Genomic DNA, 25,438 nt, shown 5'->3' on the forward strand with positions numbered 1-25,438 from the left:
GTGTCAAGTTGTTTGAGCCTGGATTTGAACTCAGATCTTCCTGACTCCAGGGCTGGTGCCCTGTGCCCATCACTATGCCACCTGGCTGCCCCTAGTCAGTGGTTTTTGAGAGTTGTTGTGGAAAGCTTATTTTCCTTTTGCCAAACTGGCCATAAGACTGAGTGAACTTAGGTCTACTGTTCCTTGTACGGCTGACATACATGTAGCCCTTCCCTCATCCTTCCCATCTCAGGAGGATACGTTGGAGTTTGTGCTTTTCAGCGTCGCCTTTAATAACTCTGGGCAATAAGTATAATAAGCTGTTGAACATTTCTTGTTTAGGATAATCTCATCAGAGTCTGCAAATCGGCCCAGAAAGCCCTGCAACTGCACAAAGTCACTCTGTTTGAAATTGTAAGTGTTGTGTATATATACTTTTGGGGGTGGGTTGGAGGAGTGAGTTGGAAAGTCAGTCTTTTTCATGTGAAGCAACCAGAAAAGTTTCCTAAAAGTATTAACTTAAAATTCTTGTTTACAAACGTTCTAGCAAATGATTTTTAATGACGTTGTCATGTAAACTTCTTATACTTTCATTCATACATGTGCTGATGATATTGGTAGTTTTTCTGTAAAATGAAATTGCCACGTGAGTGATTTTCATATTACAAAATTTTGTGATTACAATAATATTAACAAATAACATTTACATAGTGCTTTAAGATTTGCAAAACACTTTACACGTATTATCTCATTTGGTCCTAACAACAACCCTGTGAGGTAAGTGTTACCATCTTCATTTTACAAATGAAGACGCTGAAGCTGAGACAGTTAAGTGACTTGCTCTTCTCCCCACAGCCAGCAAGTGTCGGTAGCAGTATTTATACCCAGGTCTTTCTAACTCTTAAGTCCAGAATTCTGTTTCTATTCTGTACTGCTTTTCAGTTATTTGACACCAAAAAGGAATTGCTTTCTTTAGAGTGAAGGAAGAATCTGTCTAGCAGTCTTATGGATAGATCATTGTCCTAAATTTGATTAATTTTTCCCAGAATCATTTCTCCACAGCTCCCTGTGACAGGTTGATCTGATTGTATACTATATGCCTAGTACATCTTCTGCACTTCTCTCCCCTCTTAGTGGGACAACCTTTCTCTACAGTAGATACCTCTTAGACACATGTAGATGCTGAAAAGGCTAGAAAATACTTTTGCAAAACTTCATTCAAGTCACTGTGACCATTTGTAATAAAAATTTCCAGAAGCAGCAGAAAATGGTACCGAGCTCTCTTGGAAGTCATTTATCCAAGAAGCTGCCTTACAGGGGATCTGTCTTCTACTGACTCTTCTTTTCTACCGTTTTCTCAAGTGAGATGATGTGACAAGAGACTTCTCTTTCTACTTACTATGAGCAAGAGAAGAGGTGAAAAGAGGCTCACCGAAGGGCCAGGGAGCAGCCTCTTTGGATCTGATAGTAACAGGAGCCAGAGGCTTCTTGCTGTAGGGAGCCCAGGGGCCTTTGGGAAGGTGACAGGTTCTCCTTGTGTTGAAATAGGCACAGAAGTGCATTGGAAGGATCAAAGTCTGACTCCTGCTTCCAGCCCTTTGTAGAAACTTACTGCTAATGCCCAAGCAGGTGCTGAGCTCAGAGAGCATGATCAGACTTGCTCTTAGGCTAGTTAGGCTAGGCTCAGCATTTGATGTGGCCAGATAGCCTTGTGGTGTGAGCACTTGGTCCAACTGAGTTACTAGGCCAGAGTTCCATCAGCGTTGAAGGTTAAGTAACTTTTGAGGTTTGAGCATATGGTAATGCTAATTCATTAACAAGCAGCCATGAGTGTTTTTCATAATATATGAATTATTAAATTATTTCTAGTGTAGTCAGATCACAGTGAATTCATGGGTTGTGTTTTATTTTTCCCACTTTTCAGATACTGTGATTGCTTTGCGAATGGTGAGTTCTGCAACAACTGCAATTGCAATAACTGTTTTAATAACTTGGAACATGAAAACGAAAGGCAAAAAGCTATAAAGGTGATTATTTCTTTATTTCGTTAAAATTCAAAAACAGTTGATTTCATTCTTTTGTAATGGAAGCCCTTACCCTGTAGTTGACAGAAGCCATAAGCATGTATCAATAAAGAATCCTGGCGATGTCTGCGTGTAAAACAGTCACTTTAACTGAACCCCCAAGTTATACTAGAGTTTTGAGGTTCAGAATTTTATTAGAAGATACATTTCAGGTGACATTGTGATGTAGAAGGAGGTGTTATTTTATAGTTTTTGAAACCATAGCTACTGCAGCATTTTAAAATAAATTTTTATTGACAAACTTATTTTTCCATTGCATGTCCTAGCGTGTCCCTTACTCCTCCCCCTCCCAAAGAACCATCCCTTATAACGGGGCTGGGGAACCTGCAGCCTCGAGGCCACATGTGGCCCTCTAGGTCCTCAAGTGTAGCCTTTTGACCAAGTCCAAGTGTTACACAACAAATCCTTTTCTGTGAAGTTTGGATTCAGTCCAAGGGCTGCACTTGAGGACCTAGAAGGCCACATGTGGCCTCAAGGACGCAAGTTCCCCACCCCTGCCTTATAATAAAGAATACAACAGAAGAAAGAAACATTTCCTAAATTAACCAATATATTGCCAAAGCCTGACACTGTATTCTGTGTTCCACGTGGCCCTCCCACCTCTGCATCATCAAAGTGGAGGGGAATACCTTTTCATATCTCTTCTTTGGGGCCAAGCATGGTCAGTACCATCTGGTCAAAGTCGGTTTTGATTGTTTCACTGTTGTTTTTTCTTTGTTGTCCTCACTAGGTTTATTGTTTCCTGGTTCTGCTCATTTCACTTTAAATCAGCTCATATAAATGTTCCCAGGCCTCTCTTTTTTCATCATATTTATCATTTCTTAACAGCATGATAATTAATGTTCCACTAAGTTCGTGTGTGTGTGTGTGTGTGTCTGTGTGTGTGTGTGTGTGTGTGTGTGTGTGTGTGTGTATCAATTCCCCCACTGATAAGCACCTACTTTGTTTCCAGCCCTTTGCTGCTACAGGAAGCACTGTCCTAGATGTTACGTGAGCGTACAGAGCTTTTCTTTTTGTGGGATCTCTGAGACAAAACATGTGGGCCTCTCAGTCACTTTCTCACAGTGTTTCCATTTTGCTTCCCCGAGTGGCTGGACTTACACCCAGCTCCATAAATGATGACCGCAGCGTGATTCCCAGCTCAGTAATGGTTGTTGCTCTCTTTTGATAGGCGTGCCTTGACAGAAATCCCGAGGCGTTTAAACCCAAGATAGGGAAAGGAAAGGAAGGAGAGTCTGATCGCCGTCATAGCAAGGGGTGTAACTGTAAACGGTCAGGATGTCTTAAGAATTACTGTGAATGCTATGAGGTAAGCATACCATCTTTTTCCATAGATTATTTTAAAGTGAGCTCAATTTTCAAAATCTGTTTATATATTATAGGAACAGTTTCAACTGATGTTTAATCTTTTTATTATGGACATTTGAGTGTATTTTGGTCCCTTAAATAGCTAATTAACATCTGTGTCTATAATATAATCCACACTCCAAATACTTTAAGCACTCTATCTAAAGTTTACTTATCACTACTTGGGTCTGGAATAGTGACATCTATCCTTAATTCATTTGCGGTTTATTAGCATGACCTTAAGATAAGATCCAGCCTTGAGTTTGAAGAGTTGTGGTTTTATAATAGCATATTGCTGTTAGCTGATGCCCTTTGTGGTACTCATAAATTCATATTCTAGATTCCTGATTAACCGATATTTTTGCAAACTGAAGGAAGGGAAATTTTAGAGGGGTAGCAGATTCCTTTAATGTCATCTTTTTCCAAAGTCCCTAAATTGTAGGCCAGGACCGTGGGCCAGAGTTGTTTCCAGTGGCCCAGGAATCCCAGTGTGGTTCTGTACGTGAGCAGACATGATCTCTATAGGCTGAAGTCCGCAGTTTTACATATAAACCTGTTTTTCAAATACACGTCAGTTGTGATTAATATAAATGGAGAAGCATCATGATGTAATGGATAGAACTTGGAGTCAGAAAGACCTAGATTCAAATCATACCTCTTTGCGCTTCTGCTTAACCTCTGTGAGACACAATTTCTTCATCTGTGAAATGGGGGTAATAATTGCACCGACCTCAGAGTTGTGAAAGCAGCTGTGTAACTGTGAGCTGCTGTTACTGTGGTTACCCGAATGTTCTCTTCATATTTAATGGGGCTCAGCTAGAAGCGGTCCAGTGAAAAGTTACTAACCTGCTATTATTCTTTTACGTTTAATGTTCCTCAGATTACTGCACGGGGGTAAATAACTTCTTTTTGTAATTGAGAATCAGAGTAGTATTCTGCAAATTGAAAGCATTGTGAGCATAACTCACGAAGTGGACTGGAAAACAGCAAGCATGTGGACCTTGCCTTGCGTTTAATTCCTTCCATTAGTGTCTCTCTCTCTTTTTTTTTTTTAGGCAGTTGGGGTTAAGTGACTTGCCCAGGGTTACACAGCTAGTAAGTGTCAAGTCTTTGGTCTGAGGCCAGATTTGAACTCAGGTCCTCCTGACTTCAGGGCTGGTGCTCTATCCACCACACTACCTAGCTGCCCCCATTAGTATCTCTTTGGAGATTTCATTCTGTGTAGTTGGAAGATGAAGAGTATTTCATGTGGCCACATCTTTTTGGAAATGTTCTTAAATGTGTGAGCAGGACTCTGCTGGTGGCTTTGGGCCCCATCTCTGCTGGCAATGACGCTCTGCCTCCAGGAGAGGTAACTTGTGGAATTCTGGAGGATGTTCTGGGCTTTGAATGGTCATGCAGAGACTTATTGTCTGTGAATTTGTAAAGGAAAATGAGCTTCTGGTATGTCATTCTAGCTACTTCATCATATTTTTCCAGGTATCTGGTAGATAACTCAATTTTCACAATCTGCGAGTGATAGGTTGTGTGACTTCTACCACCTTGTTGCCTAATTGGCATCACATCATAAGTCTGTTGTCCTTAAGAATATTCTTAAAACGCAGCTGTTCGGTCATTTTAGTAGCATGTCATAAAATCCATTTTCATAAACGAGTCTGTATTGATCAGCCATTTTTTTGTTAACATATTGTTGCCTGAGTTGATGGGGGTGTCACCTTTATGTTAAGGAGTCGTTCAATGATCTCCTTATAAAAATAAATCACATTCTTTTGGTTAATACCATCTCCCTGTAATGAACTCTTTAGACATTTAAGTGAATAAAAATTCAGCTGCTATCTAAGCCATTCAAAAAGGGGGGTGGGAGGGCAGGGAGGTGTCAGTGAACAGAGGGTTCTCCTACATAAAAAGGTTGGTAATCACTACTTGGACACTCCTAGATCCCTCCCACAGTCTTTCGGTATATACGGGCCATCTTGTCTCCATTAAGATGCTTAGATTCTTAAAATCTAGCCCCTGCTCAGATTCTCATAATCTAGCCAGTAGCTCACTAACGTTCAGACTCCTTAAGAGTCTGCGCAGTATGACCGATGTTCTAATAAATCTTGTCTTCGGCTGAAAAAAAAAAAAAGGTTGGTAATCACTGCACTGTTAAGTTATTAGAACAGGAACAATGATAATTTATCTTGTCCATTTCCCCCCGAAAAGTCTCAGTCTTCACTCAGTCCATCACCTCTCTATAAGGATATGGGTTTTACCGTGAGGCTTCCATAATTGTAGTTGGTCATTGTGTGGATCACAGTTCCTAGATCTTTCAGAGTTGTTTGTCTTCTCCTGGTTCTGCTTACTTCACTCTGCATCAGTTCTCTAAAACTGTCCCCTTCGTTTCTAATAGCACAATAGTATTCCATCAAATTCATACATTATCAATTTAACCATTCCCCAATTGGTGGGCATCCCCTCAGTTTCTGATTCTTTGCCACACTAAAGGAGCTGCTATAAATATTTTTATACATTCTTGGAGCTTGTTTTGGACTGATTGTTTCCTTCATCTTCCTTCTTATTCCTGCCCCCCACTTCCTTTTCCCCATCTCTCCTTTTTCCAGTTAAGTAAAATGAATATCTTAGCCAGCTGTCTGATGTAATTGTCCCTCTGTTGTCCAGAGGAGAGCAAAGTTCAAATGTCAGCTGCACTCTCCCATCCCTTTCTCCTTGTTTGCATAGACTTCAGCGTGTGTACTCCAATTATGTAAGATGATTTTCCCCATATTTCCTTTCCCATTGTCTCTTTTCCATGCTTTAAAATCATCAAAACATAACAAAACCACTCCTAGATCCTCTTTCAATTAGACTCTCTCTTTGACCCTTTATGATGGTAGGATTCTTAGGGGACCCATGTTTCAGCTGCCCATATTAGAATATAATCAGTGTATCCTTGTTTTGTTCTTATCTATTGTTCACTGTTTACCTTTTTTATGTTTCCCTTGATGGCTATGTTTGTACTTCATAGTTTTCCTGCAACTCTGGCCTTTTTATCAGGAATGCTTGGTAGACCTCTGTTTCATAAAGGTCCATTTTTTCCCATGTAGGATTATACCGAGTTTTGCCGCATAAGTTATTCTTGTTTATAAGCCTATATCTTTTGCCTCTAGAATATGATATTCTGTGCTCTCTTCTCTTTTATAGTGGTGGCTATTAAATCATGTGTTTTGATCCTGACTATGGTTCCTCTGTACTTGAATTCTTTCTTTCTGACTACTTATTACATTCTTTTCCTTTGACCTAGAAGCTCTGAATTTTGGCTGTTGAAGATCCTGGAAGTTTTCATTTGTGGGTTTCTTGCAGGAGGTGAATAGTAGATTTTTTGGATTTCCATTTTGCCTTCTACTTTTAGTAGATCAGGGAAGTTTTCTTTTATGATTTCTTGAAATACGATGTCTAGACTCTTTTTTTAGTCATGGCTTTCAGATAGCCCATTGATTCTGAAATGATCTCTTCATGATCTGTGTTCTAAATGATTTGTTTTAACTATGAGATGCCTCATATTTTCTTTTATTTTTTTCAGTCTTTTGACTTTGTTTTAATATTTCTTGTTGTCCCATGAAGTCACTATCTTCTTTTTGGTCCATTCTGATTTTTAGGAAGTTGTTTTCTTCAGTAAGGTTTTCAGGGAGTTTGTTGCAAAGTTCTATACCTCTTATGCCAAGCTGTCAATTCTATTTGTAATTATTTCTTCCTCGGGTCTTATTTATTTTACAGTTTTCTTTATTCTAGCACTCTAATTTATAAAGTAATTTTAAACTCCTCTTTTCTTAAACTCATGGTTCATACTCTTTCAGGAATTCTTGTTGCACTCTACTCAAGCTGTGTTTCTCTTTGAGGCTTTGCTTATAGATGTTTTGGAGTCATTTTCTTTTTTCTGAGATTGTATTTTGAGCATTCATGTCAGCATAATAGCTGTTAATGGTGGAATTCTATTTCTGTTTGCTCATTTTTCCAGCCTAATTCCTAAAATCACACTTTATTTTAAGGCTGGGCTATGCCAAATTTTGAAAGTTATGTCTGGGCTGTTCTGCTCCTGCTTTCTTGGGGTATTGAGTGTTGTGTTATTCCAGGATCTCAGGGACAGCTTAGGTTGGGGGCCTGCAAACTTACTGTTTCTTCAAAATGGTCTGATCCAGAGCCAAATTTGATTGCTTCCCTCTGATCTGAGCTCTGCATAGGTTTGAGTCTGAGCCACACTTCTGTAGGCTTGCCCTGTTTGGAGTTCCAGCAAACTAGTGCTGGATCCACCCATTAACAGTATAGGGGAAGACTGCCGGTTCAGAGGAACAGAACTTTGGTTTGCGATTTCTGCCGGAGATATGCCACTGGAGGCTTCAGCCTGGGCTGGGGGCTGGAGCTGAGACCCCCCCTCGGCTCCTGCAGTCAGAACCACACAGGTGCTGCTTGCTTCTAAACTTGCTCCTTGCTCAGGAGACAGCCCAGGGCCCCTGAGTCCTTCTCCCCTGGAATGCCCCCCTTAGGTGTAGGTCCCCTCCTTACTCAGCCCCGTATCTGTGACGTTGTTAGTTACTGCTCTCCCTTACAACGCTCCCTGCTGGACTTGGGACCACTTACTGTCCTGGTACACAGCCCCTTCCTGCGCAGGAAGGCTGATTCCTGGCTCGCCCCTGACCTCCGTGTCCACAGACCTCTGTCTCCCTGTGCTGTACTGGGCTGTAACATGACTCTTTTTCTTGGATTTCCCAACCAGCACGCATTCTGAAGCACTTTGTAGGTCGGGTTGGAAGTGTAGTTGGTTAGAACTCAGATGTGCCCTTTCCTGCTACTCCCTCCTCTGCGAATTTCCTTTATTTTTGGTGTTATGCTAGCCTCCCTTCCTCCTTCCCGTTGAAAACAGGAAGGAGGGAGGGAGGGAGAGAGAGATCCCTGCAACAAATGAGCACGGTCAAGTAAAACAAATCCACACAGCGGCCATGTCCAAAATTGTACGTCTCTTTCTTAGATGTTGTGTCCATCCTCCATGTTTCCCCTTCTGTTGGGAGGAGGGTAACCTTCTCCATCGCCCACCTCTAGAGCCACGGTTGATCCCCGTGGTGATCGGAGCACTCCAAAAGTCAGCCCAAGTCACCACCGCAGGGTCTGGGTCTGGGTCTTTTCTCCTTTTACTCCGTCCCCTTTGGGGATCAGAAAGTATGTTTTGCTTGCAGCTGTCCCCTTCCTGGCGGTGTTCTTCCTCATGCCCCCTCCCCACTTTGATTCCCTGGTGAATTTGGTCTGGAGAGGTTCAGCGCCTTGCCTGGGATCACACAGCTGGTAAATTCTGAGGCAGTGACTCAGGGGAACGTTGCTTGTTGTACGCCTAGCTTGGCCCACGTTTGTACCTCGAGTGTGTTTAAGTTGGGATTGAAATAAATGCCTGATTGTGTAATTAGCCTTTCCATAGTGGAATCTAATGCAATCCTATCTACCAATTTTTTATCTCTGTAAAGTCAATGCTAGATCCTTAACCTTTCCTTACTTGATCTTTTAGGCAAAAATAATGTGTTCCTCAATATGCAAATGTATTGGATGTAAGAATTTTGAAGAAAGCCCAGAACGAAAGACTTTGATGCACTTGGCCGACGCAGCAGAGGTCAGAGTCCAGCAGCAGACGGCGGCGAAGACAAAGTTGTCCTCCCAGATCTCGGACCTGCTCACTAGACCAACGCCTGCCTTGACAAGTGGAGGGGGAAAGTAAGTGACTTGAGCGTCGCAGTCACCCAGTAAGGAGGGAGGAACCGTGGGGGCCCTGTGCCAAGCGCTTGGCCAACGTGTGAGCCTCACGCCAGCCGTGGGAGGTAGCCGAGGAGGCTGAAGCAGACAGAGGCACACGGTAGCTGTTGAAAATGTGTTTACTAATTGATGCCTTTCCTGGTTGTTTTTCTGTTCTGAACATCTGTCCAGTACAGTCCCTGGCACACAGCAAAAGCCTAGCAAGTCCTTCTTGACTGACTGGTCATCCCATTCCTGTTCCTGATTACGGCTGTTAATTGGTGTTTCCCTCTTATCGTACATTCCTTTAATTTTTTGTCTCTTAGCGTCCCACCCCCATTACAAAGAATAATAAGCGTTAGTCTGGGCCTTTGCCCTCCCTTTCTCCCTCCTTCTCTGTGGCCAGGGGTACCGGTGGCATCCCAGTGGCAGCTGAGGGCGGTGTCTGCTTTCAGAGCCAAGAGCACACTCGGCGCGTTCTCATCATGCTTGCGGGGAACTTCCCACACCATGGTGGTAGAAGTGATCTCATGATCCCACTTTCCCTTGGACTTTGTACGTACTTGAGGGAGTGCCACAGACTTTTGGGGGTGAGGTATGACGAACATTTTGCACCAGCTGTTCTGACTGTTACACCGTACCTACCTAAGGCTGACTCAGATGATTCTCAACTGATCATCCCAGCAGGGTGCAGGAGATGGGGATAGAGCAGATCTTCTAAAACTTTCTGGTGTCACAGACCCCTATGGACCCCTTCTCAGAGTCATGTTTTTAAATGTATCAAATAAAATTCATAGGATTACCAAAGAAACCAATTATTTTGAAGAAAAGAAAAAGTCATTTTTTTCCCCCGTCCAAGCTCATGGATTCTTGAGAATCCTTACATTCGAGAACCATCCCTTACCCTCAGAGGTGCCCAAGAATGCTGAGGGGGAGACCTGTGGCCAGCCAAATTCTGGATGCTAAGAATTTGTTTATGAATAGTTTGTGCCCTAGCATATGGCCAGTTTTTGAAAAAGGTGCCAGTCATCGGTATGTATTTATTTCTATTGTCCTAACTTTTCTAAAATTCTATTCAGGCCCTTAACTTGTTTCTTGTTAGTTTTTTCATTATATTTGTCTAGATCTGACAAACTGCAGTACCTGTTTCTGCTAAAAACATTAAAAAAACAGGAATAAATATGTCTTTCCATTCATACAGCCACAACCCTAGTTCAGGTTCTCAACACTTCCTGCTTCAATTATTGAAAAAGTCTCCCAGCCTCCAGTCTGTCCCCACTCCAGTCCTTCTGCTTCACTTTGACAGCATAGATCTGACTGTGTCACACACACTGCCCTCCCACCCTCACCCCAGGGCGCCTCCAGCGTCTCCCTGCCTACCTCAAGTATAACTTCTCTGTTTGACATTCGAAGCTTTTGATAACCTGGTCCATTCCTGCTGCTACTGGGCATAAACCCTAAAGGGATTTTTTTAAAAGATAGAAAGGACCAATTTGTAGAAAGATATTTATAGTATTTTTTTAATGTAACAAAGAATGTAAAAAAAGTGGGTATCCATCAGTCGGGGAATCACCGAACAAATTATGATATGTGAACGTAATTGAATATTATTATATGGCAAGAAATATGAAAGGAGCAGATTCATAGGAATCTGGGAAGATGTCTGTGAACTGATAATGAAGTGAGCTGCACCAGGAGAGCAGTTTATACAGTGACTTTGGCACTAAAAAGAAAGACAGATTGGGAAGGCCTATGAACTCTGATTAACGTCATGACCCACAGTGCCTCTAGAAGACCAGCGATGGACCAGGCTTCCCACCTCCTCCCAGAGAGGCCGCGGGCTACAGACGTGGTCAGGGACTCGTTGAGCTTGCCTTTGCTTATTGGCTAGAAGGGAGGACTTTTTTGTGGGGGAGAGGGACTTGGTCTGGTGATAGCTAAAAAAGAAAAAAAATTAAAAGCATGAATGAAATGTTACAAAAACACAGAAGAGAGCAAAAGGGAGTTCAGAGGGAGACCCACACCAGCAGGACAGCTCTGGAACAACTGAATATGAAGAAATGAGCAAGTTGATGTATTGATAGTGTTGTTTTTAACAAAACATTTCATTGCCTACAGTTATAATATGAAACTTCTGCATTATCAGTACTTCCTAATTTTAAATTATTTAGAAAGGTACTTAATTAAGACTCCCATTAGGACAGACGTTTGCAGATTGTTACCTTTTTCCCATGACGAGTCTTCGTGGCATCTCTCCCACTGCCCAGCGAGGCCTGCTGACTTTGAAGGATAAATTGAGCTCTTGCTTTTCAGCAGGTGGCCTGTGTGTGAGGATTGGGGTTATGGATGGCTTCTTGGTCAGTCAGTAAACACAAAGCTCCTACTGCGTGCCACGCGCTGTACTGAGCAGCAGATAGCCTGTGCTGAGCCTCAAGGAGAGCTTAGGAACAGATAAGTGTGTTCCTGGTTGTGATGGAATATACTTTACTAAAGTCGGAGGCCAGTGTTTAACAAAGCCTGCATTTGTGGTGGGGCTGTTTGTTTGCAAAGCAGCTTTCATTTTTTCCCCAGAGTTCTGGATTGGAACTTGTAATTCATAAAGAAAAGACATTGAAACATGTAAAGCTCTTCACACTTTCAGATGTTTTGCCAAAAAAAAAAAAAAAAAAAAAAAGTTGTTATACTCCTAAATGTTTTTTTGATCTTAAAATTTAAAGGACTTTTTCCCTGTGAGAATTTTTCATTTGTTCAACAAATATTTGTTTTAAGTACCTACCGTCTCTCTCCACCAGCCTTCCCTCCAGACCTGGTGATTGATTCTTCAAGACAGAGCCTGTAACTTATTTATCATTCATGGCCTCGGGGCAGTGAAGAGAATAGCAGTTAAAGAGTCAGTTGATCGTACATGAATCACCAGTTTTCATTTGTGAACTATTAGGTTCTTATGCTGAACATAATTTGATTTTTGATTCTCAGGTCACTTCAGAAGCATTTGTTTCTTGTCCTGAAGAAGTGTAGTTTTATTAATTAAAAGAAAATTTCAGTCAAGTGTTTTACCAAGCACAATGTGTGTCATTACTGAATGATTGGTTTCTTGCCATTGCAGGTTACCATTTACATTTGTGACCAAGGAAGTAGCGGAAGCCACGTGTAACTGTCTTCTTGCCCAGGCCGAGCAGGCGGACAAGAAGGGCAAGTCGAAAGCAGCCGCTGAGCGGATGATACTGGAGGAGTTCGGACGGTGCTTAATGAGAGTCATCAACTCCGCGGGGAAGGCCAAGAGTGACCCTTGTGCCATGAATTGCTAAGTCTTGCACAAAAACTGAAAAATGAACAGTGAGGAACACTTAAGACAAGGGACGCTCGGAGATAAGAGCATGACTGCATTGGGAATTCAGTGCTTGTTTTAAAAAGAGCTAGGATTCATAATACTGAAAAAGAAGACATTTTTAATGGGGAATTAGTTCTTTTAAATTAGGTAAATCTACTTAGAACTCTCTGAATTTGAATTTTTCTTGGGTTGTTTTGCTTTTGAATTTATTGGCTTAAGTTTCTTAGAATGAGATTGTCATTCTGATTCTTTTACCTGAAGAGCATTTATAAATTATCTGTTATTTATGGTAGAAAGCTTTGCATTGCTTTATTCAAGTGGAAGCTGAAGAAATATTGGTGAGAAACCTTTACTTGGTCAAAGGCTTGATCTTGGAAAATACACGTGAACTAATTCTGGAGAAAAATACTCAAGAAATATTTTGTTACAGAAATGTCAGTGCTACCTTTTAAAAATTAACTCTGTAGGATGAAAAGTGGAGTAATGCCCTGTTGCCACATTTTAAGTGTGAGAAGGATAATAATCCACAGGCACAGCTTTTAAAATGAATATTATTTTGTTTTTAAAAAGATCTTATAATGTATTAATAAAAATTGTAAGCTAAATATCCGAGGACGGGTAATATATTTCTGTATAATGGGACTGATTAACAAGTGCTCTGGGATTTCTCTGGTTTCTTTTTCAAAATGGTGGTATAGATTTAGAACAAGAATAAATGGTCAGAAAGTTTCCTAGATATTGAAATGGAAATACTAGGGACATGATTAAAAAGTAAACATCAGTTAATGTCACCAAGTAGTCATATTAACATGTATTTATCAAGTATATCATTTGTTGAGGGTTCGACAGATCTAGATATCAAAGCCACGAGAGCTGGTGAAATCTGATCATTTGGTTTTTTTTCTGTGGAAAGAGACCTTTTTGAATACTGATCTGTGAATCTGATTTGATTTACAGAAGTGTGCCTCGCAACAAAGTTATCACAATCTTTTCTTCTTTTAAAAAACAAATTTAATATGACATGTTTTTATCAAAGATGTTATAGTGCATTGGTAAAGAATCGGAATTATCCAAACCAAATCGATCATTGGGAGATGGTAGTGTGATGCTTGAAGGTCTGATTTTTTTCATAGAATTACTAAAAACATGAAAATCATTTTCTGTAACTCAAAAACCTTTTTTATTTAAGGATCTGATTCAGTAGAACTCTTAGGTTTTATGAAAAAGAAATAACCATGTTGGAATTCAGCCATTTTTTTTTAGATAATTTACCTTTCTCGGTAATTATTACATGTACATGATTGTTCTATTTCCCACAATGGAATTTGTAGCATGTGTAAAGTGCATACATGTGTGTGAGCATGTCCACTCAACAGGTAGAAGATAGACATTAAATAATCCTTAAGGGGAAAATCCGTTATTCATTAAAGTATCTTCTTTTTCTTATTTGGACTTTCAGAGTAACAGTGCAGTAACTTTAAATGTAGATAGTACAGCTATTCTTAGCACATCGAACTAGTATGTTCAATTAAAATTTGTATAAATGTAAATTAGTGTAAGTGGATAAAATAATACCTAATCAAGTTATTTTTTAAAAGATTACAGTAATTTTTTGTCTACAACTAAACTTCTGTGTTCATTTTGTACATATTCTGTGTTTAATTCTAATTGCACCTTTGTGATGTGTATTTATATATACTGTATGCAGAAAATGTTTGTGAAATTTGGTTTATAATTGTAGATTATGTATGATGGCACTGTTAAGAATGTTTTTCTTCTAAAGAGTTGAAGGTGCAATCAATTGCTTTTAGTTTCTCTGGTTTTTCAACAAGCTATCAAAAGTATTAAGATTTTTTTTCCTCCCCATATAGTACTTCCTAAATGTTTTCCTTTTGTATTTAGCCATTTGCATCAAATCGCTCAACAAGATTAATAATCACATTCATTCAATTATTTTAAAAGAATATTTGGGGTGGGCTGGGTATATCATTTTCTAGTTCTATTTACATCCAAAAGTAGAAAAGAATAAATTTATATTTACTAGAGCTATTCAGAAAATACACTTTTCTATATTGTAAAAACAAAGCAGCAAGATAAATCATAAGGAAAAATAAACATTTATACTATTCTGTAAAAAAAATTTTGATTTTGCATTTTTCTTTAGTTTCTTTTAAGATACTATATTTTTATTATATCTGGCAGTTTAATAAGTAAGACAGCTTTAAAATATGTAGTTGACATTCATTGAAAGTAAAATTAGCTTTTACTTTTTAAAGGAGCCCACAGGTCAAAATTTGTCACTTTGCTTCATTCCTTAAATCATATTGTGAAAATGATTATCATTGTCTTTTAATTTCTTTTTCAACAAAAGTTTGCAATTTTAGTGTTTTCTAAATTGTGATAGCCTCATAATAAGTACTTTTTCTTGGTGCCCTTTTCTCTTATGAGTTTCAGTACCTTCTCAATATCTTTATGATGAAACAGTTAAAAGAATTTAAATTTTTTACCTTTAACATACCAGAGGCTACAAATGATAAATCACTGCTAAAGCTTGCATTCTTAAGAGTTATTTCATATTCACTAAATATGCAGTTTCCTAATAAATTTTATCGTTACGTTTCCTGAACCTTTTCTTCCAATTTCCTTAATTGAGGGAGCAATCTGCAGTTTTGGTTGGGATGATAGATAGTGGTTCAAATGATTTTGAGGTATGTATAATAAGTATATCGGGTATTCTTAAGTACCTAAATTTTCCCCTGAATGATGTATTTTATTAAAAGACTTAAAAACCTTTTAGAATTTCGTTGCCTAATACCATTAAATGAATTTGATAGCAGCAGCATTCTATAAATCTTAATTTGGAGCTGAAACGCTAAGCACATTATAATGACTCAATGAAACATAGCTTGGCGTGGTGGATAGAGGCTGTCCTTAGACTCAGTGAAGACTTGGGCCCAAGTCCTTAAGATTTTTACAGTAATAACCCCTTTTTATTTTTTTCCTCATAACAAATGTGCATAGTCAAGCAAAACAAATTCCCACATTGGCCACATCCAAAAAATTGCTGTCTCAGTTGGCACCTCTCCGTGAGCCGACTGAAATCACGATTGGTAATTGCTTTAGAGTTCTTAAGTTTTTCCAAATTGCTTGTCATTATGGTGTGGTTTTTATTGTATAAATTGTTCTCCTGGTCCTGCTTACTTCACTCTGCATTACTTCACACAAGTCCCCCCAGGTCTTTCTAAAACTGTCCCATTTGTTATTTGTTAAGTACAGTGATGTTCCATTGCATTCATGTGGCCTTATTTGTTCAGCTATTCCCCAGTTGATGGGTACCCCCTCAGTTTCCAATATAGTACCCAATTTTTTGCCAGCAGGAAGAGCTGATAGAAACATTTTTTAATATATGAGTCCTTTTGCTCTTTCTTTTATCTCTATGAGGCATACTCCTAGTAGTGGTGTCACTGGGTCAAATAGCATGCACAGTTTAATAACTTCTAGGGCATAGATCCATATTGTTTTCCAGAATGGCCAGACCAGCTCACAACTGCATTAACAATATATTAATATACCTGTTTTCCCATAGACCTTCCAGCATTTGTTACTGATTCTCTTTGTGAAACCCAGAGTTTGATTTGCGTTCCTCTATTATTGATTTGAAGAATCTTTTTTTTTACATGGCTTATTGACAGTTTGGATTTCTTCCTCTGAAAAACTACCCGTGCATATGCTTTTATACATTTATTGATTGGGGAATGACTTTTATTAAATTTATATCTTGGAAATAAGACCTTTATCAGAGAAACTTGCTGCAAAGATTTTTTTTTTCCCTTGAGTTACATACTTCCCCTCTAATTTTAGCTGCATTGGTTTTGTTTGTGCACTTTTTAGTTTTTTCTTTTTGCCTATTTTGTCTTCCATGATCCTTTCTATCCCACTTGTTAATGACCCTTTTTATAATTGTGCTACAAAAGTCATTGAGTAAAGAATGACTTATCTTGCTATCATACAGTTTTGTCAGAAAAAAAATTACACCCAAAAAGCCCAGCACTTGATTCATTCTATGTTTATTCTATAAATTAGCACATAGTTGCAACTGTAACCTAAATTTTGTTAAATATAAAATAAAGTAAATTTATTTTCGTAACTTTAGTTTCATTTTCTCAAAAGATTAAGTCCCATTCAGACTTTTTTTCACTGTTTCCCCTGTTAATACAGTCCCTATTTTAGATAGATTCATTCATGTAGTCTTTTCCTGATAACCAATTACCCTTGGACTATGAAGTCCAAGAATAAATCTCAAGGTTAAGATTTGAATTTAGGTCTGTTTATTTTGAGACCAGTACTGTTTTCACTGCAACATTCTAAACCTTTTCTTGAAATAAAAGAATGGCCAAACCAGAGGTAGGGATATGCCTGTTTAAAGAGTGTGCTGTCTTAGCAAGCATTTTAATAGGGGCTGGCCTATGGACAACTTACTGAATTCCTTTTCAACATGAATGTTCTCATATTTAAAAATGCCAGAACACAAAATTGTTTTGATTCCAGTGATAGCTGTACGTTTTGTTAATGGCACAGGAAGAAGTGAAACACGAAATAGAGACAATTAGATTTAAAAGGGATACTAGGTGTATAATTTTCTATTTACATTCAAAATCTAAAAGGTTAAATTTGTAGTTAGATTTTGTTCATACTGGATTCATTGGTATAAGGAATTCCCTTGGCATGAACTCTCCCTACCAGTACAGCTCAGTACCTACCTACTCAGAAATGTGTTGTCTGTAGCACCAAGAATTTAAGTGACATGCCTGGAGTCACACAGTGTGTGTCAGAGTCAGCACTTGAACCCACATCGAAGACTAGAATCTCCATACACCACACTGTATCGATTTACTACATAACATACAAATAATATACTTCTTCCTGATAAAAACAAAGCGGCAAGATCAGGAATAGTTCATTACTCAACACAACCAATTTATAGAAAGGATACTGGAAAGCACATTGAAGTTATGTATCTAGAGGCTAGGAAAAAAATTTTCTCTACCTAATTTTTTCTTCTAGCTGAGATACTTAATTTCCTCATTTTTTTTTCATTGTTTTAAATGTTTTATTAATGTTTTGATTTTTATGTCACAGTTTATTTCCTAGTAACACACCCTTCACAGAATCCTCCCTTTTAACGAAGAAAAACCATTAGACAAAACCAGCTGCCATTATGACAATGCCTAACAGTGCCTTCCCAGGGGATTTTTATTGAGAAAAAATGTAGCGATCAATCTTGGTTCCAGAAGACCAATAATAAAATACACTGCTCTCCTTTGAGTAGATAACTACGAGACATTGTTTAGGCATTCTAATCAATGCACATCTACTTTGTTTCTGGGTTTGGAGGTTTTTGCTACAAAAAAAATGCTATGAATATGTTGAGGCCTCTGTCATTGACCTCCATCAGTAGACTAATATGCCTAATGTTAAGATCATTGGATTAAAGGGTATGAGCGTTTTCGTGATTTTTCTTGAATAATTGTAAGTTGTTTTTGAGAAAGTACTAGTATGGCTAACTGCTGACAGCCCTTCCGATGTGAATTACTGATGTCTTTTATTGTCTTTTTCCAGTTTGGTGAATGCAGAATGAAACCTGAGAGGTATATTGATCTGCATTTTTCTTATGAATAGTGATTTAGGGTGTTTTCATATGGTTGGTAGTTTGCATTTCTTGTTTCTCCAATACAGCTATTTCAGAGACGGGTGGGATGGGAGAATGAACAACTCTTTGGAACAAAAAAAAAATTTTAATATAATTTTTTAAAGTTACATTTTAAGTTTTGAAATGTCTCCCTTCCTCCCCCACATTAGAGAAGGCCACCATTTTGCACTCGTACACACATACACACACACACACATATATATATATATGTATACACACATATATATGTAAAACCATATTATACGTACTTTAGAGTTCTTTCTCTGGAGGTAAATAGCATCTTCATAGGTCCTTTGTAGTTGATTTGAATATTTATAATGCTCAGAATAACTTAGCTGTTCACAGTTGTTCTTTGAACAATATTGGTGTAACCATATATACAATGTTCTCAGTTCTACTCATTTCACTCTTTAGTATTTCATGCAAGTCTTTCCAGGTTTTTCTGAAGTCTACCTGCTCATCATTTCTTATAGCCCAGTAGTATTCCATTACATTCATATACCACAACTTGTTCAGCAATTCCCCAATTGGTGGGCATCCCCTTAATTTCCAGTCCTTTGCTACCTCAAAGAGAGCTGCTACCGATATTTTAGAATATATAGATTTTTTTTTCTTTTTTGTTGATCACCTTGAGAAACAGACCTAGTAGTGGTATTGCTGGTTCAAAGGGTATATACCAGTGGTGGGGAACCTGCGGCCTCAGTCAAAGGGCAGCACTTGAGGACTTAAGAGGCTCACCCCTGGTGTACACAGTATATAACTCTGGGTACAATTTCAGATTGCTCTCCAGAATGGTTGGATCACAACCATTCTGGAGAGCAATTTGGAACTATTCCCAAAGGGCAATCAAACTGTGTACCCTTTGATCCAGCAATGCCACCACCAGGTTTGTATCCAAAGAGATCATAGAAAAGGGAAAAGGACCTACATGTACAAAAAATATTTATAGCAGCTTTCTTTGTAATCGCAAAGAACTGGAAATTGAGGGGATGCCCATTAATTGGAGAATGGTTGAACAAGTTGTGGTATATGAGTGTAATCTACTACTACTGTTCTAGAACAAATGGTGAGTAGGTGGATTTCAAAAAAACCCGGAAAGACTTACATGAACTGATCCTGAGTGAAGTGAGCAGAACCAAGAGAATATTGTACACAGTAACAGCAACATTGTGCCATGATCAACTATGATTGACTTAGCTCTTCTAACCAACACAAGGATCCAAGATCATTCCAAAGGACTCATGAGGAAAAATGCTATTCACATCCAGAGAAAGAACTGATGGAGTCTGAATGCAGATCAGAACATACTATCTTTCACTTTTGTGTGTGTGTGTGTGTGTGTGATTCTTTTGGCCTGTTTCTTCTTTTACAACATGACTAATATGGAAATATGTTTTACATGATTGCACTACCTATATAACATCTCTCAAATCTGGTTCCTTCTTTCTAGTCACATATCTACCTGTTTAGTTCACACCCTTATCACTTCTTGCCCAGATGACTGCAATTGCCTCCCGATTGGTCTCCTGCCTCGTTTCTTTCTATTTCAGTCCATTTTCCAGATAGCTGCCAAAATGATGTTCCTAAATTGCAGGTGATCTGACCATGTCACTTTTTCCACAATCTTGTGGCTCCCTATTTCTTGTAGAATCAAATATCAATTCCTGTTCTTATATTTTCACTTATCATTTGTCTATTTTAATGAAATGCCATCCTTCCTCTGAATCTGAATCATAACTCCAATTCAATTCTCTCTGAGCTATATGCCCCCAATTCCTCTGCCAATGGAAATAAATAATGACATATGACTCCAATTTACAAAGTTTATTCCAAGACTCTTCCTATCAGCCCTTCTTGCCTCGATAGTATCTACAGAGTGGACTGATGATGCTACCAGAGTATGTTCCTTTTCTGCTGGTGGGACCCAACTCTCTTCCCTTTGTGATCCACCCCCAATCTTCTATTTTCAGACTTCTGCCAATCCAAAGGCCAGAAGAGAAATTGAAAGCGTTTTATTCACCTTTACTCTCCAGCACTGACTAGTCTTTTGCTGGACCCCACCTTCTGCCATCTCTTTTCCTTGCCTAACAGCAATTTCCTTGTATTATTCCCCCTGACAATAATTTTTGTTGTTGTTCAGTTGTTTCAGTCATGTTCGACTATTTGTGACCCGATTTGGGATTTTCTTAGCAAAGACAGTTTGCCTTTGTTTTCTCTAGCTCATTTTACAGATGAGGAAGTTGAGGCAAACACCATCCCAAGGATGGTGAAGGCATTGCCACAAATTCTTCAAGTTCACCTGAAATGATAATGACAAGAAATCTCTAGAATAATTTAGAAGAGTGAATCTAAGAATTAAGTGAAAATTACAAGGAATAAGGTCAGAAATCAGAGTTTCTAAGAAATAAATTAAGTCCTACTGGAGAAAGGAGAACTGAGAAGAAAGGATAGAAACATTCTCCAAAACTTGTAACTTCATTGAAAAAAAAAAAAGATAACATACTTGTTATGCAGAGGCATAAGGAAAATTAATTGAATACTTTAAAAACCGTGAAGACTGGAAGAATATGTGAAGCATTACAAAACAAGAATAGTAAACTTGAAAATAAGATGAGACAAGAAAAATCTAAGAACTGTAAGCACTCTTCCCCTCCCAAATTATAATGAATACTTGAACACTGCAATTCAACAAATTATACAGGAAAGTTGCCCAGAAAGATTGGAAGTAGATGGCAAAATAGAGCTCGACGGAATCCATAAGAACATCAACAGAAAGAAACATCTAGTTTAGCTCACTGCAAAACATCAGGCAAATTTCAGAATTATATTATCAAATATGCTTTCTAGGGAACAAGGGAAAAAACCGTCTATTTTCTAAGAACAACCAATCTGAATAACACAGGATTAGTCTTTATAAGAAATCAAAGGAAAAATTGTGATATTCTGAAAAAGAAAGATGGTCAGTTGGCACTCACAAAATAAGCACCAAAGAAAAAAATTGGAAATTCATCCAAAGGAAAGAATTTGTATCATTTCATTAAAAGAAACCAAAGGCAAGCAGGACATTCACCACTGAAACTAACCCAAAAGGAGAAAGTTAAACACACTCATAGAGCAATAAAGGACCTAGAACTGTTTTCATGTGGCCAGTGTAAGAGAAGAACTTCAGTGTGGGGTGGAAGGATTCCTTTTGAAAAGAATTTCTCTAAAGACAAAAGTAACAACATATCCATTGTTTGGAAGATGTGGAGAAGGCAAAGAGAGTAATAATGGGTTAAAGAATCTAAGAAGCAAAAGACCTACGGGGGATATCAGGATGAGACCAGGAGAAAAAAGAGTATCTCAACTACAACAAAATCCCCTTTCCTTATTATTGAGATAGTATTATTGTTGTTCAGCCAGGTGGTGTAACGGATACAGCACTGGGCCTGAAGTGAGAAAGACCTGAGTTGAAATCTGGTCTTAGACACTTACTAGATGTATGACCCTGGGCAAGTCACTTAACCTCTATCTGCCCCAGTTTCCTCATCTGTAAAACAGGGATAACAATAGCACCTACTTCCTATGGATTTGTTGTCGTTGTTGGGTCGTGTCCAACTCTTCATGATCCCATGGACCATAGCACACCAGGTCCTTCTATCCTCCCCTATCTCCTGACATCTGTCCAAGCTAATGTTCATGGCGTCCACGACACTGTCTATCCGTTTCATCCTCTGCAGTCTCCTTTTCCTTTTGCCTTCAAATTTTCCCAACATCAGGGTCTTTTCCACCAAGTCCTGTCTTCTCATTATGTGGCTAGAATATTTAAGCTTCAGTTTCAGTATCTAACCTTCCAATGAATAATCTGAATTAATTTCTTTAAGTATCGACTAATTTGATCTCCTTGCTGTCCAAGGGAATCTCAAAAGTCTTCTCCAGCACCACAATTTGAAAGGCTCAATTCTGCAGCATTTAGCTTTCCTTATAGTCCAACTCTCACAGCCATACATTGCTACTAGAAAAACCATAGCTTTGACTATCTGGACCTTTGTGGGCAAGTTGCTATCTCTACTTTTTAGTATGCTGTCTGGATTTGCCATGCCTTTCCTTCCAAGGAGCAAGCCTCTTAATTTCACGTCTGCAGTCGCCATTTGCAGTGATCTTTGAACCCAAGAATATAAGATCTGACACTACTTCCATTTCTTCTCCCCCAATTTGCCAGGAAGTGATGGAACCAGTTGCCACGATCTTAATTTTATTTGATGTTAAGCTTCAAGCCAGGTTTTACATTCTCCTCTTCCATCTTCATCAAGAGGCTTCTTAATTCTTCTTCACTTTCTGCCATCAGAGTAGTTTCATCTGCACATCTGAAATGGTTGGTATTTCTCCCAGCAACCTTAATTCCAGAGGAAAAGAAATGATGAAAAAAAATCAAAACTGATCAACAAATCAAAAAGTCTGAAATATGTGCGATGTACCACATCCGTAGACCTCCCATCTCTGCAAAGAAGTGAAGGTGGAAATGTCTTTTCAGCCGTGCTGGTTGTTTGTAATTCTGCAGCATTCACTTTCGATTTTTTCTGGCCGTTCTTTCCATTTCCATTGCTGTAGTCATCGTGTATCTTGTTTCCTTGGTTCTGCTCAGTTCACTCTGCATCAGCCCGTGTAGATCTTTCCAGGCTTCTCAGTATTTGTCATTTCTTACAGCACAGTAAGAAATTCTGTTCTGTTGCATGGTAATTCCATTCCATTGCTGTGCCACAATTTACTTAACTAATGAGCCCTTCAGTGCCAGATCTCGTGGCCTTTTTGAGCTCCTTTGCTTAGCTTCTCAAACCCTTAATGACCTTGTCCAACCTATCTTTTCAGTGCCTTTGAATATTACTCCTCTTCCAGCACTCTGAGATCCAGCCCAAGTGGCTGTCAGCCAGACTGTCTGTTCTTACAGGACACTCCATCTCCTGCCTCCAGGCCTTTGCACTGGCTATTCCCCATGCCTGGAGTGCACTCCCTTCTCATTTTCACTTCTTAGAATCTTTTTCTTCCATCGAGATACATTTCAAGCACCACTACATGCTATATGAATCCTTTCCTTATACTCCAAAACTGCTAGTGCCATCTCTCCCAAACTACCAAATAAATACTTTGTATATACATATTTTTTATTCTGCATATATTGACATGGGATTGTGTTATTCATTGTATTTCTATCTTCAGTGCCTAGCACAGTGCTTAATAAATACTTGTTGATTGACTGTGTGTGAGTCATTGGATCATAGATTTTGAGCTGGAAGAAGACTTTATAGAGGCCAGTGAGTCCAGCAGTCTCATTTTGTAGAATGAGAACTCTGAGAACCACAGAGGAAGTGACTTGCCCAAGGTCATGGAGTGCAAACTCAAATCTACAATTCTAGCACACTTCAGCCACCTAGTGGTTTCACAATGAAAGGTTATGTGAGAGCCCTGGCATAGCAAGATCAAGACTGCAGCAGAGGGCTATATGGGGGTGCATTGTCTGCAGAGAGCTTTGAACATTGAAAGTGAACCCCCAGTTATACCATTTGCTCCAAAAAAATCACCCCAGATACTCGGGGACCCAGCTACAAGCATTCCTTCCAAGAGTAAAGTTCCTAACAATTTGGAATTATTACTTCCTTCCTTCCTTCCAATACGGAATAGTCTCTAGGTCTTCCAATCAGCCTTCTCTTTCCCTGGGCCAATGGAAGAGGGTGCGATCAACTCCTCTGTGGACAAGAGAAGGCCTGACAGACTCCAGACTCCATCGGACTTTGACCCACACGCCCCATTTAGGATTCACCTATGAAAGAAATGATTCCTCTAGCTTCTCTGTGGACGTCCTCAGCTGCTTCATTCCTCACCGGTTCTCCTCACTCTTTGTCTGTGGCTTTTCCTCAGAGTATCCAGGCACACACCTTAACCTCTACCTTCTCTGCCCCACATCAGGCAGCTACCCAGCTCCAGGCTAACTTCAGGGCCAGGAGACTCCATGAATTGGTAGGAAGCAGAGGGAATAGACAGATGTTCTGTGCCGTACTTGGGGCTATCAGCCCAAGAACCCATATTATCATTTCTAATTATGCTGATTGAAAAAGAAAAGAAAAGAAAAAAGTGAAAATTAATTGACAGACCTGTTTATATGGTTTATTGACCATGAATACGCCGAGATCAATTTGAGGAAGTCATTGACAAATATGTAGAGGAATCAATACCCAAAACCTTAATGTCATTGTTCATTACTGCATCTGACCATATATAGGCATGTTTTTCCTTTTTTAAAAAATACATTAATGTAATTAAAAGGTATTAATCTATTAGAGTTTTTAGTACCATAATATTTAATTTTTTTTATTAATATGATTACCCAAAGTTTAATAAAAGAACATTTCCACTGACTGCATTTCTATTCTGATTTTTTTTTTCATTTCATGACTGTTACTGAAAATAATTTTATTATATGGGGAGTGTTGAGAAATTATCCACTCTGGTTGTCAAATACATGAGGTACACCACTGCATGGGAGTTCAAGGAAGTGCCGAACCCAGAGGCCAAGTTTTTTTGAGGAGACATGAGCAAATATATTGCAGCACAAAAGTGTGAACCAGAGAAAACCAGTTTGACTGGTCTTCTCCAGTCCTCCAGCTACATGCACACAAGGTTTAAAAAAAACCAGAGAATGGGCATTACCTGTCCCTAACCCCCAGCCTCTTGCTGGATGGCACATTTAAAATTAACTTCCCCATGTCCCTACCCCTCATTCTGGACTCCTTCATACACAATTTAGAAAATAAATACCCGCATTTCACTTGATTACAGGGCAGTCTCCTATTGGTTCCAGGCTGCTCTTGCTCTAAAATTCCATATAAGTTTGAGGGGCTCAAGGCCTTCAACCAGAGGGCAAAAAGCACTGTGCAGGGTTCCACATATCAAAGGCAATGAGTGGGGCCCATACCGAGACTGTTCCCGTTGGTATGGATTCTTCTGCTTGTCTTCTGGTTAGTAATAACATTTGGTTAACTCCTCTTCCTCTGAACTCTCCTGCACTACACATAAGGGCAGGGGCTGGGGTCCCGAGGAAGACATGAGCCTGCTAGTGTACTCCTAGAGGAAGAAGGGAGAGTTTCCTGGCCATTGGTAGCTAACCGATGTAGATGGATGAAACAAACCTCAGAGAAGGAAGAGTTTCTGAGAGAAGACTCTGCGGATGTCTGGGAGGAGATATTCAGCAGGTAAATG

The 25,438-nt window shown here is 39.2% G+C and overlaps 1 protein-coding gene across 2 annotated transcripts in view; it reads left to right on the top strand.

Moving 5' to 3' along the window:
- Window positions 1–14,582, top strand: part of LIN54 (lin-54 DREAM MuvB core complex component) — a 79,782-nt gene extending 65,200 nt beyond the window's left edge. For both annotated transcript variants that reach the window (XM_027854631.1, XM_027854632.1), the window contains exons 9-13: window positions 322–393; window positions 1,904–2,006; window positions 3,235–3,372; window positions 8,944–9,146; window positions 12,271–14,582. In XM_027854631.1, coding sequence (XP_027710432.1) covers window positions 322–393; window positions 1,904–2,006; window positions 3,235–3,372; window positions 8,944–9,146; window positions 12,271–12,472 — 718 coding nt within the window. In that variant the 3' untranslated portion in view covers window positions 12,473–14,582. The remainder of the gene's footprint in view (window positions 1–321; window positions 394–1,903; window positions 2,007–3,234; window positions 3,373–8,943; window positions 9,147–12,270) is intronic.
- The last annotated feature ends 10,856 nt before the right edge of the window (window positions 14,583–25,438 follow it).

This window comes from Vombatus ursinus, unplaced genomic scaffold (assembly GCF_900497805.2).
Source record: "Vombatus ursinus unplaced genomic scaffold, bare-nosed wombat genome assembly UNPS02010461.1, whole genome shotgun sequence".
NCBI lineage: Eukaryota > Metazoa > Chordata > Mammalia > Diprotodontia > Vombatidae > Vombatus > Vombatus ursinus.